Source organism: Erpetoichthys calabaricus, chromosome 4 (assembly GCF_900747795.2).
Source record: "Erpetoichthys calabaricus chromosome 4, fErpCal1.3, whole genome shotgun sequence".
NCBI classification, from domain to species: domain Eukaryota; kingdom Metazoa; phylum Chordata; class Cladistia; order Polypteriformes; family Polypteridae; genus Erpetoichthys; species Erpetoichthys calabaricus.
Window position 1 is genome coordinate 188,559,745 of NC_041397.2, and position 16,715 is coordinate 188,576,459.

The following is a 16,715-nucleotide window of genomic DNA, read 5'->3' on the forward strand; positions in this document are numbered from 1 at the left end:
CGGAATGCGACGGAACGCGTCGTTGGCGCACACTATAAATAATTGTTCGTTAAGGCAGCAGTCTACATTGAACGACAGTGCAGATACAATGTTTGTTCATTTCAGTCTTGTAAGTCTGATTATTTCCTCATACGTAATTTTATTTTTTATAAAGTGAATAATTTTTAACCGCAGTTAAAATGAGTACAAAACGAAAGAGCTATTCCGTCGAGTACAAAAAGGGAATTGTGGAAGACTCCAGGGGTGTAAATCTTGATTTATGACGATGTTCCAGAAGAAGATGACATGACTGTAATTGAATAAATTTTAATTTCTGTATTCTGTGTAAAATAAATAAATATTAAATAAAAATATATAAATATACTTTTATTTTTGTCCTCCCCCGAAAATAAGCCCTAGTGCATATTTTGGACCAAAAAAGAAAGTAAGACAGTGTCTTATTTTCGGAAAAAGACGGTAGTTCTATTTGTATACCACGTTGTCAGTTCAGCACTCCGGTTGTAATATGACCAAGCCATGCAAGCACACTCTTGAGAATGCAATGTATAGTTGTACAGGAGAAAAGCAATCTTGCCTCAAATCAATGGCAACCTTTTGTAGGTCTATGAACTTAATTTAATCTTTAGGTTTACACGGTGCTTTGTTTCCAACGTGCTGCGTTCACACAAGAGAGCGGCTCACGTGAACTGACTGATGTTGCGATGTCCACGGCTTTATTTAATGTTAGCTAAGACCCGGCACTTAAAAGTTTCTCGCTACGGCAATTTTTAATCTGTTACAAAGTCATCCAAAGTCTCGTTTATACCTCGTGTCTTCTCATTAAACTTGTATCTCGCGAATATGGTATTGCAAACGGCAGCGGGAGCGTTTCTATAAACTTAATTTTACGATTGTTATACCGTCTTTTTCCGAAAATAAGACATCCCCCGAAAATAAGCCCTATCGAGATTTTCGGAACTTTTTGTAATATAAGCCCTCCCCCGAAAATAAGCCCTAGTTAAAATAATGTGAAAAAAAGAATTCGTTAAAAAATGCTGTTGATTTATTAAGTATGTTTAGCTTCCCTAATACTCGTATTTCAGAGAAATGTTTGAAATAAAATATTCCGAGAAATTCATTGTTTACCTCTACAGTTCGTTTCAAATTAATTCTTGGAATTTATCTTAAAAATACAACATAAGGCAGCATGAATACATAAATATTGTGTCCGCTCTGCTCTGTTGTGTTGTACTGCGTCGCGCGTATCGCAGAGTATGGTCGAATGAGGTGGGGAGGGGGGGGAGGGGGGCATGCATATGCGGAATGCGACGGAACGCGTCGTTGGCGCACACTATAAATAATTGTTCGTTAAGGCAGCAGTCTACATTGAACGACAGTGCAGATACAATGTTTGTTCATTTCAGTCTTGTAAGTCTGATTATTTCCTCATACGTAATTTTATTTTTTATAAAGTGAATAATTTTTAACCGCAGTTAAAATGAGTACAAAACGAAAGAGCTATTCCGTCGAGTACAAAAAGGGAATTGTGGAAGACTCCAGGGGTGTAAATCTTGATTTATGACGATGTTCCAGAAGAAGATGACATGACTGTAATTGAATAAATTTTAATTTCTGTATTCTGTGTAAAATAAATAAATATTAAATAAAAATATATAAATATACTTTTATTTTTGTCCTCCCCCGAAAATAAGCCCTAGTGCATATTTTGGACCAAAAAAGAAAGTAAGACAGTGTCTTATTTTCGGAAAAAGACGGTAGTTCTATTTGTATACCACGTTGTCAGTTCAGCACTCCGGTTGTAATATGACCAAGCCATGCAAGCACACTCTTGAGAATGCAACGTATAGTTGTACAGTAGAAAAGCAATCTTGCCTCAAATCAATGGCAACCTTTTGTAGGTCTATGAACTTAATTTAATCTTTAGGTTTACACGGTGCTTTGTTTCCGACGTGCTGCGTTCACACAAGAGAGCAGCTCACGTGAACTGACTGATGTTGCGATGTCCACGGCTTTATTTAATGTTAGCTAAGACCCGGCACTTAAAAGTTTCTCGCTACAGCAATTTTTAATCCGTTACAAAGTCATCCAAAGTCTCGTTTATACCTCGTGTATTCTCATTAAACTTGTATCTCGCGAATATGGTATTGCAAACGGCAGCGGGAGCGTTTCTCATTAAACTTGTATCTCGCGAATATGGTATTGCAAACAGCAGCGTTTCTATAAACTTAATTTACACTTACGTTTTACACCGTGCTTTGTTTCCGCAGTATCGAAGTGATCACTCGTGCTGCATTCAGTCAGTTCACGTGAGCCGCTCTCTTGTGCCTTCACAATTGTGTAATGAATGTTTTCTTCAGCGCTCTTTGGGGCTCTTCCTTGTTTTCAGTTCATGTGATTACGTAGGAGGCGTGATGACGCGATATGCGACTCCGCCTCCTCCTTTACAATATATGGACAAAAAAGAGGTTCCAGTTATGACCATTACGCGTAGAATTTCGAAATGAAACCTGCCTAACTTTTGTAAGTAAGCTGTAAGGAATGAGCCTGCCAAATTTCAGCCTTCCACCTACACGGGAAGTTGGAGAATTAGTGATGAGTGAGTGAGTGAGTGAGTGAGGGCTTTGCCTTTTATTATATTAGTATAGATTTCTAAACAATCTACTCACCTTTGTTTAGCAATCTGTCCAGGGAGTAGATTTCTAAGTATATAGGACTTTTACCTGCAAGGAAAAATGTTAAATTACATGAACTGGGGACTTTTTGGATTATGATTGGTAAACCTAAGCATTGTCTAATCCTTGCACTCTGTTGTTATCTTTACTTGAAGGAGTCTGGTTTTGACCTGTGATGCAACATTTTCTTGTATTATTTTTCTCTTTTCTGAGAACTAACTTTTTCTTTCTGGTTTTGATTTTTGTCTTGTCAAGTGTTCTCTGGTGGATTAGGAAGATTTGTTTATGATTGAATGGGTCGATGGAAAACATTATTTGTTAAAAAATATTAAATACATTTCTGACTGATAGTCATTTCTGAAGATCCAGAATGTGACTCTGATGCATATACAGAGTTATGATTTGTAGTAATTTTAAATAAAGCTTGAATGTTATTTTAATAATTTAGTTGTATGCAGGACACTATTAAAAGATGTATGCAGTTTAATTCATACAAATCAAGCAAGACACAGTTTATAAAGTGTTCTGAAGATACTGTAACTCTCCTTATAGATGGCTGGAGCAAAAACAGTGTTTAATGGATAAACAGTATCTACATGTTTTTAAAATTCCATGTTGGAATAGGGCGGCACGGTGGCGCAGTGGGTAGCGCTGCTGCCTCGCAGTTGGGAGATCTGGGGACCTGGGTTCGCTTCCCGGGTCCTCCCTGCGTGGAGTTTGCATGTTCTCCCCGTGTCTGCGTGGGTTTCCTCCGGGCGCTCCGGTTTCCTCCCACAGTCCAAAGACATGCTGGTTAGGTGGATTGGTGATTCTAAATTGGCCCTAGTGTGTGCTTGGTGTGTGGGTGTGTTTGGATGTGTCCTGCGGTGGGTTGGCGCCCTGCCTGGGATTGGTTCCTGCCTTGTGCCCTGTGTTGGCTGGGATTGGCTCCAGCAGACCCCCGTGACCCTGTGTTCGGATTCAGTGGGTTGGAAAATGGATGGATGGATGGATGTTGGAATAGCATGCATTTGTAAGTCCTCACTGAATAGCCATTTGAGGATAAAGCAAAAATAAAACTGATTCTAGCAAAACAAAAACTCACTGAGATAGGTCTAAAAAAATACACACAAAATAGGTGAAAAAGTTATAGGAAGTTTTAAAATTAGAACTAAAAATAACCTTGTTCCACACAGGCAGTGATCAGGTCAGGTAGCAGAACACATCACTATCTCATCCTGGAATACACAGCATGCAGCAGTAATTCAGTGTGGAAAGTTATCAGTCCAAGACCTGCAGGAATTGGTACTAGCTTATTTTTTCAGTCCCTTTTTTGTTTCTGTTGTATTAACCCCCTTCTTTTTGACACCCACTGCATGCCCAACCTACCTGGAAAGGGGTCTCTCTTTGAACTGTCTTTTCCAAAGTTTCTTCCATTTTTTTCCCTACTAGGGTTTTTTGGGAGTTTTTCCTTGTCTTCTTAGAGAGTCAAGGCTGGGGTGCTGTCAAGAGGCAGGGCCTGTTAAAGCCCATTGCGACACTTCTTGTGTAATTTTGGGTTATACAAAAATAAATTGTATTATATTGTATTTAAAGATTGAATCTGTTTTAAAGGCGTAACTCAGTTGTATTATAATCAGGTTTTGTTTCATTTTATTTATTGATTGATTTATTTTGCAGGATCCACAAACCTCTCGCACCTTAACACTCATCTCCAAGACAATCCAGACACTTGGAAGTTTGTCAAAGTCAAAATCTGTAAGTAAAGTGATGAGGATAAAAATATTCAAGAGTTCACCTAGTCAGTTAATCTTTTTTATTTATCATGAAGTAGATGAAAGGCAGTGTTAACAAGTCTTTTGTCCTTCTCTCTAACAACTTTCATCAACATTTTATCTTAACTGAGTTTTATTCTACAATCTCTCAGATAGAGCAATTCAACATTAATAAGATGGTAAGCTGCTTTCCTGTGAAAATTCAGTACAGTGGATTGCATGGAGTTACATATTTCCTCAATAGTTATTTAATCTCATTCTCAAACCTACTTTCTATAATATAAACTGCTCAAATAAATTAAGGGCACGCTTAAATCACACATTGGATCTCAAAAATCACACAGTGGATCTCAATGAATGAAATATTCAAGTGGAAAATCTTTACTGAATAATACTGTGTAATTTGTTAAGAACTAAATGATGTAACATCAGTCAATGGAAACCAAAATCGGCAACCCATTGAGGGCTAGATTCAATATCACACTGAAAACCAAAGTCAAAAACTGAAATCACAGGCTGATCCAACTTGTATAAATTTCATCATGGCAACTGTAATGGCTGGACTAGTAATTTACTAACTGTCACTGTGTGACTTAGTAGTGTGTATGACCCCCACATGCATGTATGTACTCCAGACAATGTTTGGCATGCTCCTGATGTGAGTGTGGATGGTGTCCTGGGTAATCTCCTCCCAAACCTGGATCCAGGCATCAGTGAGCGCCAGGACAGTCTGTGACACTACTTGGTGGCAACGGATGACATCCTAGAGGTTCTCAATTGGATTCAGGTCTGGGGAACGTTCGGGCCAGTTAATGGCATCAATGCCTTTGCCATGCAGGAACTGTCCACGCACTCTGGCCACATGAGGGTGGGCATTGTCCTGCACCAGGAGGAACCTAGGGACTACTGAACCAGCGTAAAGTGGTCTGACAATGGTCTGAGGATTTAATCACAGTACCTAACAGCAGCTAGGGTACAGTAGCCTAGCACATGGAGTTCTGTGGGACCCTCCAAGGTATACCTCCCCTGACCATCACTGACCCACCGCCAAACCAGTCATGCTGCATGATGTTGTAGGCTGCATAATGCTCACCACAGCATCTCCAGACTCTTTCATGTCTGTCAAATGTGCTCAGCTTAAACTCACTGTCATCTGTGAATGGAACAGGGTGCCAATGTTGGATTTGCCAGTCGTTTATTCTATGACGAATGCCAATTGAGCTGCATGGTGATAGGCTTTAAGCACGGGTCCCACTAGAGGACATTGGGCCCTCATGGTTTCTGTTTCTGACAGTTTCTTCAGAAACATGCACACCTGGAGGTCATTTTGTAGGGGTCTAGCATTGCTCCTCCTGTTCTTCCTTGCACAACAGAGCAGATACCAGTCCTGATGCTGGGTTGATACCCTTCTACCACCCTGTCCAGCCCTTCTTGTGTAATGGTCTATGTCCTGGTATTTCCTCTATGCTCTTGAAACTGTGCTGGTAGACACAGCAAACCTTCTTGTGCCTATATGTATGGACGTCCACCCTGGAGGAACTGGACTACCTGTGCGACCTGAATCGGCTACAGGTAACGCCTCATGCTGTCAATAGTGACAAGGACACTAGCAAAATGCAAAGCTAAAGAAGAATTAGTCAGGAATCATAAGGAGGGAGCATTTGTCTGTGTCCACCAAGTGCCACACCATTCCCTTTTTGGGGAGTGCCTTGCTGTTGCCTCTCCAGTGCACCTGTTGTCATTTTCATTTGCACCAAAGCAGGTGAAGTTGATTCACAATCGCGTTTGCTTCCTAACTGGACAGATTGATATCCCTAAAGCTTAATTGACTTGGTGTTAGACTGTGATGATTAAGTGTGCCCTTATTTTTTTTTTTACCCAGCAAAAGTTTATTACAGGAATATCTTTCAAAAATTGTGACCAAAGACTAGTACAGAAATTTCAAGATAAAGTAACACACTCCCAGTCTCAGAAGAAGAGCATCATAGCTTCTGAAAATAAAATGATCCACAAAATGGCAACACCCGAAATAAATAATAACCATAATAAATAATAATAGCACTGGGAAAGATGTTAAATAATATTAACATTTTTAAATACATTTCAAATATATTTCTAAGTGATACAGACAAAGTATACACATATCAAGATCATCAAAAGGGAGGAATGTTGACCAAAAAAGACAGGAGAAGAACAGATAAAAATAAAAATAATTTCAAATCATAACTCTTTTCTTTAGAAATACTGATCAGATATTTAGGTTTTTAAAAGCAAAAAACATGACAACAGTATTCAGCTGAGTCAGTTGACAATACAAAATGTAAAAGTACAAACAAAAGGAAGAAAATTAAAATGGTAAATAAAATGAGGGATTCTTGCTTTGTCTTTTTGATCAAAAAAGCTGATCATCTACAGTCATGACATATCCAAAATATATTAGTTCCAACTGATTGATCATAGATGGAATTTTGATTCATGTACTGTTGGTCAAATAAAATGATGCATTTGTAGTAAGTTGTCCTTTAATAATTTAAAAATACCTCTCGATCCAATAGCATGGTATATCTGTTTATCACTTTGTGTATCAGTTGTTCTATGAAAAGTCATGTCCAATTTCTTATATTACTCATCCGGGATATTCTTCTCCTTCTTCTTGCACATTTTCCTTCAATCTTTCCTTCAATGAGATATTGTATTATCTTGTACAATGTAGTTTTCATGTCTTTCTATGTGTCCAACATATTATAGTTTTCCTCTTATTCAATTTATGTAACACCTCTTCATTAGAACACCTAAATGGTCCCAAACATTTACTTCTTTGGGAATCTCAATATTGAAGTAGCACCCCTGAATAAATATGTAATGTGTTACGTGAGCACAATTTGATTTTTCTGTTTTCTTTTTCAGGCTAGTTTTAAGGAGTCTTTCATGGCTTCTTTCTATGACAACTTCAATGAGCAGAAATATGCAGATTCTGTGAAAAATGTGAGTGCGGGTACCAATGCTGTTGTTTTAACATTTTAGCCTTTTAGGACTCTTGTGTCAAAAGGAAACTGGAATATGAATAAAGACCACTGTTTTGAAAGATTCTTAAATTATCCTGTGCAGCTTTGACCTCAGTCACTCCTGCATGCAAGGTATTTAATTAAAATATAGCAATGGATATTCAGGTAGTGTGGCCCAGTGACAGCAGAGCTTAACTGCCTCACTCCTAGTGTGATCACATGCAAGTTAATTAACCTTTCAGTTTTAGCAATATTATATTATTACTTACATCATTATTATATATTGTAATTACAAGTCATTTTGGATAAGAATCAGCAAACACTAAATACTAAATGTTTTGAAATATTCAGTTTTGTTTGTATATGTTGATTGTAAATTAATTATTGATTGATACATTAAAGCAGTTGTTGAGAATTAATTTGCTTTTCTATCAGCTGATGATATTAAATGTTACTAGTCTGTTTTGCACTCATGCTTACATTTTTCCCCTGAATATTTTGCATCAAACAGTTCTTGGACTTAATTTCATCATCTGGAAGAAGGGATCACAAAAGCATTGAAACTCCCATAATGCTCAAGGAAGGGTGAGTCATTCATTCCTCCATTTTCTGTTTGCTGTCATGCCAGCAGGCTGCAGCTTGCAGGACTACAAGTGACCCACAAACACAAATGGACTAGTGTCAGCCATATGTTCAGATTTCACAGATGCAGACAATGTTCATCACAAATAGACTGCATTTAGCTGGTGAAAAAACAGCTGTTATTTTTGAATTTCTGTGCAGCTTAGGCTTCAGTGGCATTTAGCTAATAATTCACTCCAGCTTCAGTGTTCACAATGAACTATATCCTTTAGTTTGCCTGTTTTTTTTAGAATCAAGAAATTATGCATTCTTTACTAAAGGCTGTTAATCATCCCCAGATGACGTATCTTTGATAGCAATCAATAAATTAAAAAATATATAAGCATTTAGTGTTAGGCATAAAGCAAGAAGCAGTAAAACAGTTAACCCCTTATACACTAATGATTTTCTGGCACTATTACACCCAAATCCCATACCTAAAAATAAATGCTGTAAATGGCTGAAGAGAAATGAGTACTGTACAACACTTCAGATTTTAAAACAAAGTATTTATATGACTAAAAACCTTTATTTACACCATTATCAACTAAAGGCACAACAAAAATGTAGTGCTTTAGGACAATTTCTCCAAAAAAAATGGATTTTAAAGTACATAACCAAAGCATATTATGATGTACAACCTTGTTGGTTCTTTTGTGCTCCAATCTGTCAGTTGTCATTGTAAAAAGATTACATGTCATGTCCTGTAAGCATTACAAAGCTATACTGTTTGGCACAAGGTGTCTCCCTGTTAAGAAACATTGTGTCCCTTTTTTGGAAACATTTTGTCACTTTTATATATATGTATTTTATTAAAAAAAGTGCATCACACCTAACCTATACAATTTATAGATATAATATGATAGGCTCCTGAAATGGAATAAGTGGATTTATTAATGGATGAGTAGATAAATATCAAATAGATTATTATTATTATTATTATTATTACATTTGTAGCATGTTTTAAGCAAAACAGCTTACAGAAATAAATCATTATACATAAAGTTTGAGTGATTAGAAAATGCTATAGTTAGTATCAAGAATAGATGAAAAGAGGAGCAAAGCAGAATGAAGGTTGATTGGGACAGTATACTTGCAAATATCCAGGAAAAGAGTAGAAGGGTGGAAAGTCAAGCCATCCTAAGATATTTTGTAAAAGCTATGAAACATCACCTATTTTTAGAAGAGACAGTCAGGAGACTGGCTGAAGCAAAAATAAGACCAGTTATAAAGTCAAGCTCCATGATCTAATACTGATGCTGGGGTATTGCATGATTTAAGCCACAGGATCGAAGGATTGTGCCCAAAAGTCCCCTTTGGAGTTACCAGCTCCATCTCTGGAAGGTGGCAGTAGATGGAGTGGAATAAATAACCACGATAAGAGTCAGTATGCTAGAAAACACTGGTGGTATGCGTCAAACAGTGCTGGTAATCAAAAGCAACAATTGAGAAGTACCAGGCCACTTTGAAGGACCAATGCAAAAGTATCTCCATTCAAAGTAAATAGATGCACATATAAATATAAATGATTTTGGAATTCGACTTCCTCTTTCATTGATTTCAAATGTATATTACAAAGTAGTAGCTTGTGGTGACAACCATTAAGTTTAAACTGGCACCATTGGATTTGCACGTATCAGGGTCTTAGCCCCCTCTGTGATTGTCAAGTATGGTCTTACGTTATATAAAATAGAAAGTAGAAAGGGAAGGTTCACTTTTGGCTTACATGCATGTTCATATAATGGTTTAACATTGATCAGTGGCTATATTGTATATGATGGAGAAAATGATCAGTGGCATATTGCTATTGTCATGTTTATAATCGAGACAAAGATCGGGGGCTGAGCTTATAGATCAGGGGCTTAATCCTCTGAAGTCCCTGCACACCTCCCAATGCCACTGCTTCGCTCCTGGCTGGTCTTGGTTTTGGAGGACACCACTTCCACCTCTGCTTTGATCTCACTCTCTTTTTGTTTCTAGCAAAGCAATATTCACAGCCATGGTGTGTGCCACTGCCACTTATAGAATGCCTGCTAACTTTTGTCCTTCACATCTTCCTTGAGCTTCGCCAAACTTTCTCCTTCCTTTTCATATTGAATGTAGATACCAAACATGTTCAAATCTCTATTTCCTGTCCAGGAAATTGCATCTTCTTCAATTGTTCATCCACCCTATTGACTACGGCTTTTGCTGCATCCTTCGTTTGCATAAAGCACATTCTCAGCAGGGGCGGCACGGTGGCGCAGTGGTAGCGCTGCTGCCTCGCAGTTAGGAGACCCGGGTTCGCTTCCCGGGTCTACCCTGCGTGGAGTTTGCATGTTCTCCCCGTGTCTGCGTGGGTTTCCTCCGGGTGCTCCGGTTTCCTCCCACAGTCCAAAGACATGCAGGTTAGGTGGACTGGCGATTCTAAATTGACCCTAGTGTGTGCTTGGTGTGTGGGTGTGTTTGTGTGTGTCCTGCGGTGGGTTGGCACCCTGCCCGGGATTGGTTCCCTGCCTTGTGCCCTGTGTTGGCTGGGATTGGCTCCAGCAGACCCCCGTGACCCTGTGTTCGGATTCAGCGGGTTGGAAAGAAGGGCGGCACGGTGGCGCAGTGGGTAGCGCTGCTGCCTCGCAGTTGGGAGATCTGGGGACCTGGGTTCGCTTCCCGGGCCCTCCCTGCGTGGAGTTTGCATGTTCTCCCCGTGTCTGCGTGGGTTTCCTCCGGGCGCTCCGGTTTCCTCCCACAGTCCAAAGACATGCAGGTTAGGTGGATTGGCGATTCTAAATTGGCCCTAGTGTGTGCTTGGTGTGTGGGTGTGTTTGTGTGTGTCCTGCGGTGGGTTGGCACCCTGCCCAGGATTGGTTCCTGCCTTGTGCCCTGTGTTGGCTGGGATTGGCTCCAGCGGACCCCCGTGACCCTGTGTTCGGATTCAGCGGGTTGGAAAATGGATGGATGGATGGACATTCTCAGCACATCATAGAACATGTAATTTAGCATAATGTTAATAAATATTGACAAATAAAAAATTTATTGATAAACGAAAAATAACGTCTCAGCTGTTTTTCTCTTTTCTATAACGTTACCAAATTTAAATCAAATATTCAAGGTATTTTTGAGATTTTAGGGTAATTAGTTTATCTATTGTGGGAGATTACCCCTTAATATTGATATATCAAAATGTCCTTTCTTAGCAGATACTTAGTGCCCTAGATGTACCATCCTACCATATTTCAGATAAATGGAAAGTAATGTTTTTGATGATGAGTGAATGAGTGAGTAAATAAATGTATCTTTTTCAAAATTACAGAAATACTAATAAGAATAAAAGGCTCTTGAACATCAATAATGTAGCTGGTTTTACTTTTATCCCAAACAATATAATTTAGTGAAGCATAGTGGTCAAGAACCTCATTTGATCTATTACTACCATTTTCCATACAAATACATTTTTCCATTATGAATTCAAATCAAAACACATATTCTACACATAAAAAACAATGGATGAGAGACTAAAAATAGCAGAGCCGTACTTGGAGTATTGAACATGTATACTACAAATTTAATTAACTGAAATCCACTTTTCTATATAACTTATGAGTACTGCTGTTATGAGTAAACTATAGGAATAGGATACTGTAGATCAAGAAAATGACGTCAGGAGAAAATGCCTCAGCATTGGCACTAATTTAAGGGGATTCTTTGTTACGCTGCAGTGGCCTAGCTCAAGTTTGTGCCGCTCAGAGTGGGGCAGTGCTTCAATTTGCCACCCTCCAACATATCTGTATATGTTAACCTATTTAAATAGAAAATTAAAATGACGTATAGAGAAAAATTAAGGTACATTTTGCATAGATTTATTCATATATAGAGAATTAGCAATCATTTTTCACATATAATTATTTTTAAGCATCAACTAGACAAGAATATAGTATAAACGCACTGATAAGCCATGTTCTAATTATTAGTTTAATATAATTATGCTGTGAAAACCAGAACCAGTATAGTGTACAAGTGATAGGTGGGGATGTTTTCTGCGCAGAGCAAGAATGCATTCGAACTGATAATGAAACGAAATTATAAATTAGTTGTTTATCTTACTAGAAATAATTATAGGTGTAATGTTTATGTTTATTTTTGTTATTGCCTCATAAATTTCAACTGATGTGTCTGATGCCGTCACAGAAGGACAGTCTGAAAATTATTTCTGAAGCATTTGTGGATAAAAATCAGAGAATTTTACTTTTTCATTCATGAGTGATATTTTTCCGAATCCTGCTTCTTACACACAAATTGTACTGAGCCTTCTGACCAATAAAGCCACCTCCAAAAATGTGCCGCCCGGGGCAGACCGCCCCCTCTGCCCGCCCCTAGCTACGCCACTGTTACGCTCCTGCTCATATTTCTGATTTATCTTGTTAGGTTACTGTTTTATTTTTGTGTTTTCCCTCACAGATTCATGATAAAGAGAGCTCAAGGAAGAAAAAGATTTGGTATGAAAAACTTTAAGAGGAGATGGTTCCGTCTTACAAATCATGAGTTCACCTACCATAGAAGTAAAGGTAACACGAAAGGTTTGTTTTATTTGTAACCCTCTAACATGCATGGGCCAATACTTACTATATTGCTTTTGCCAAGATAGTCATCCCAGATATCACTGTATTCCTGCTGTTTGTTATTTAAAGTGTCATCTGCAGATGTCTTTCTTAAGTATACGAGTTGCTTACTGCTATACTGTAACTTCACTCCAGGGCATGTCAGATATATTCTTCATAAGTTAACTGACAACTGGCCCTAATTTGTACAAGTAAGTGAGGCTGCCCTGCAATGGATGACATTCACATCCAGGGTTTGTTCCTTCCTTGTGTGTGCTGTTTCCAGAATGGACCAGCTTCACACAGCCACGAAGGAGACATGTGAATTAGGAAATGGATGGATGAATATTCTTTTTGTGGACATACAGTCTACTGTATAAGGCACTGGACTTCAAACTGGAAAGCTGCTGGGGCAGTCCTCCTCTTTGAATCACCATATGACCCTGAACAACACATTCAAGATGGCTGTGTTGTAATTGTATAGTGTATTATCTTTTTCTTCTTGTAAAGCACCTTGAGATTGTTTGATGTATTAAAAACACTACAGTAATCCCTCCTCCATCGCCGGGGGTTGCGTTCCAGAGCCACCCGCGAAATAAGAAAATCCGCGAAGTAGAAACCATATGTTTATATGGTTATTTTTATATTGTCATGCTTGGGTCACAGATTTGCGCAGAAACACAGGAGGTTGTAGAGAAACATGAACTTTATTCAAACACTGCAAACAAACATTTGTCTCTTTTTCAAAAGTTTAAACTGTGCTCCATGACAAGACAGAGATGACAGTTCTGTCTCACAATTAAAAGAATGCAAACATATCTTCCTCTTCAAAGGAGTGCTTGTCAGGAGCAGTGACTGTCACAGAGATAGAGAGAAAAGCAAACAGATCAATAGGGCTGTTTTTCTTTTAAGTATGTGAAGCACCGCGGCACAAAGCTGTTGAAGGTGGCAGCTCACACCCCCTCCGTCAGGAGCAGACAAAGTGAGACAGAGTTTGTTTTTCAATCAAAAATCAATACGTGCCCTTCGAGCTTTTAAGTATGCGAAGCTCCGTGCAGCATGTCATTTCAGGAAGCAGCTGCACAAAAGATCACAACGTAAAGATAATCTTTCAGCATTTTTAGACGAGCGTCCGTATCGTCTAGGTGTGCGAACAGCCCCCCTGCTCAATCCCCCTACGTCAGGATCAGAGAAAGTCAGCGCAAAAGAAAGAGAAAAGTAAGCTGGGTAGCTTCTCAGCCATCTGCCAATAGCGTCCCTTGTGTGAAATCAACTGGGCAAACCAACTGAGGAAGCATGTACCAGAAATTAAAAAACCCATTGTCCGCAGAAACCCGCGAAGCAGTGAAAAATACGCGATATATATTTAAATATGCTTACATATAAAATACGCGATGGAGTGAAGCCGTGAAAGGCGAAGCGTGATATAGCGAGGGATTACTGTATATAAAAATGAATAGTTTTGAAATATATGTTTATTTTAATTATTTTGAGGCTACATCATTTCTTTGCTTTGGTGCAGGAGAATGTTGAGCCATGGACATGAAAATGTGTTGCATACAGTAACAGAAGCCTATAGAAAACTTTAGACCAAATGGAAAAAATACCTGCGTTATGCATTATTCAGCTAGAAATAAAAAGGTCAATTCAAGCTTAATAATTAACTTTCTAAAGTCTTCTGTTTTTACAATGTATTTTTAGTATATACAGACACAATTAGTCTCCATTTAAAACAGCTTGAACAAGCATTACAGGCCACATATGTAAAAATAGATTTTTAATATAACTCTCTGTAGCTTATTATTAACTCACCAAAATGTATTTTTAACGACATTGCATAGCAATCTATAATTTAGTGCACATTATTCTTCCTCATCCTTCTCTTCTATTTTGAATAAATCATCTTTTTGACTAATTTTAACAGCAAGGGATTAAAGAAGCGAGTCTGGCTTGACTGAAATGCTTAGTGATGCTTTGATTTACAATGCTAACTCTCACACCTCTGTATCAGGTGCTGTGTTTTTCCAAGTTTGCTGTATTTGTCTGTTAGTAAAATGAAAATGAAAACCTTAATAGAAAACATTCTTTTGCAGTTTGCGAAAAGAGCAAAAAGAAGCTAAGAGAGGCACTTCTATGACCTTTAATATGCTGCCATACTGCATGGAGAGTTTTCATTTTTCCCTGTTGTTACTGCTGCACTTTTGATTTTTTGTGGGTTGCTAGTCTCAGAATGATGAAGTGAGAAGACGGGAATGGTAGTCTAGACTACATTTTGGTATTAAATTAAACAAACTTTGGAAAGTGTTACATTACATAAACAGGAAGCATGGACAGACCACTGTATCACATCTTGGAAAACTGGTGAACAGGACAGACTAGTGGTAGCTTTTTTGCAAAACATTAATTTTTTGTCAGACACTTAAATCCAAAACATTTAAAGTGTCTTAAATAAACATTATCAGAAAAAAAACTTAAAATTAAGATAAATATTGCTTAGTGCCACATTAAATGTGATGTAAAAGCCCACCACAAGTGGAATGTGGAAAATTACTCCTAAGTGTGAAGATAGGGAAATTCTTAAAGGGGAAGGACAACCTTTTATTTTAGTATTGTATTCTTATATTAAGCAGTTTGATTTAATGGCTTAGGAACTTTACACTAAACAACATTAGTGCATACTTCCAACCCACTGTGTGGCCCTGATCAAGTCACTTGACCTGGCTGTCCTCCATCTGTAAAACATACGTGTAAAAATTATTTATTTGTACTTATAAACTGGTTTAGGATGGTGTCTGTTATAGAGGGTACTGTTTGTTTCTATGTTATACTGTACAATGACCTGGACTTGATCTGTTTTTTTTTTTTCCTCAAAATGATACTTTTTAAAGCTCACTGACATACTGTACCATTACTATAATCACTTTTTAACTACATGCCAAAAAATAAACTATTTATAACTTCTAGAAAAATATTTATTACAAGCACAACTTTATTATGTAAGAGGTGGAAGGGAAACAGAGCTATTGGTTATTGGTTGTCTCCTGATATTTTATTACAACAGAGAATGTGATTTAATTTTTAAATAAATTATGAGAAATAATCATGCTGACACACGACTTGTAAGAATTATTTCTATAAACAGAATGTTCAGCTATTTGTAATATTTGTCAAATTGGATTTAACCATTTTAAAATACATATTTTTGTAGAAGCAAAAGATATAATAATAATTAATAATGACCTAGCAAGTGTTAAAATTAGTCCATATATCGAAAGCAGTAGTTAGTGCCGATCACATCAGAGTGATTTGGATCCATCCTAACTTGTTAGAATAAGCATTTTGATCTGGAGCACGAGTAGTCTTATGGAACTAAACATGACTCTTGAATGATAACACACATCTAGAGACAACTCAGACAAGTATGTCATGAATAGTGGTGAAATCTGCTGCTGAAAAGGCGCCACCCACAGAGTTTCTTCCTGCTCCCAATTTCCTCCAATCCATACACTTTAAACGCTTGAGGTGGCAGTGTCCCATTTCAACTCATAAATTAGATAGACACATAAAATAACTATAGAAAGATGGTGAGTGTAAATGAAAGTGAACAAAAGATGACACTGAGAGAAAACAGAAAGCTAAAATTACTGTCTCTCATCCATAGTTTTTATGTCTAGAATGTGTGTTTTGATCCTCAATTCAGGATCCCAGTAGCACAAGGTAACTGAAGCTTAATGATTACTTTGTATCCTCTTTAATAAAATCCCTTTGTGCGTCCAGGTGTCCGTGTGTGTGCGTCTTCTGGTGAAGTGCGCATGCATGGGGCCTCTGGTAAAGTGCGATATTACTGTCAGAGAAAGTTAGAGGCGTTTTACGGAAATACAAACCAGTATTACTGCGATAGGAAATTAAAGGTACACAATACAGTGACGCATATTACAGCCACATACAAGCCAGTATTACTGTCAGAGGAGATTAAAGGCATATTACCGATGCGCACACCTGTATTACCGCCAGAGAAAATTAAAGGTATATTATGGACGTACAAGCCAGCGGACGTACAAGACAGTATTACTGTCACAGAAAATTAAA

General features: G+C 38.0%; 1 protein-coding gene across 3 annotated transcripts in view; it reads left to right on the forward strand.

The window, feature by feature from the left end:
* Positions 1-16,715, forward strand: part of rasa3 (RAS p21 protein activator 3) — a 310,651-nt gene that overhangs the window by 275,654 nt on the left and 18,282 nt on the right. For 2 of the 3 annotated variants that reach the window (XM_028800053.2, XM_051926869.1), the window contains exons 16-19: positions 4,332-4,409; positions 7,334-7,411; positions 7,943-8,016; positions 12,487-12,605. In XM_028800053.2, coding sequence (XP_028655886.1) covers positions 4,332-4,409; positions 7,334-7,411; positions 7,943-8,016; positions 12,487-12,605 — 349 coding nt within the window. The remainder of the gene's footprint in view (positions 1-4,331; positions 4,410-7,333; positions 7,412-7,942; positions 8,017-12,486; positions 12,606-16,715) is intronic. The other variant, XM_028800054.2, reaches the window with a different exon arrangement.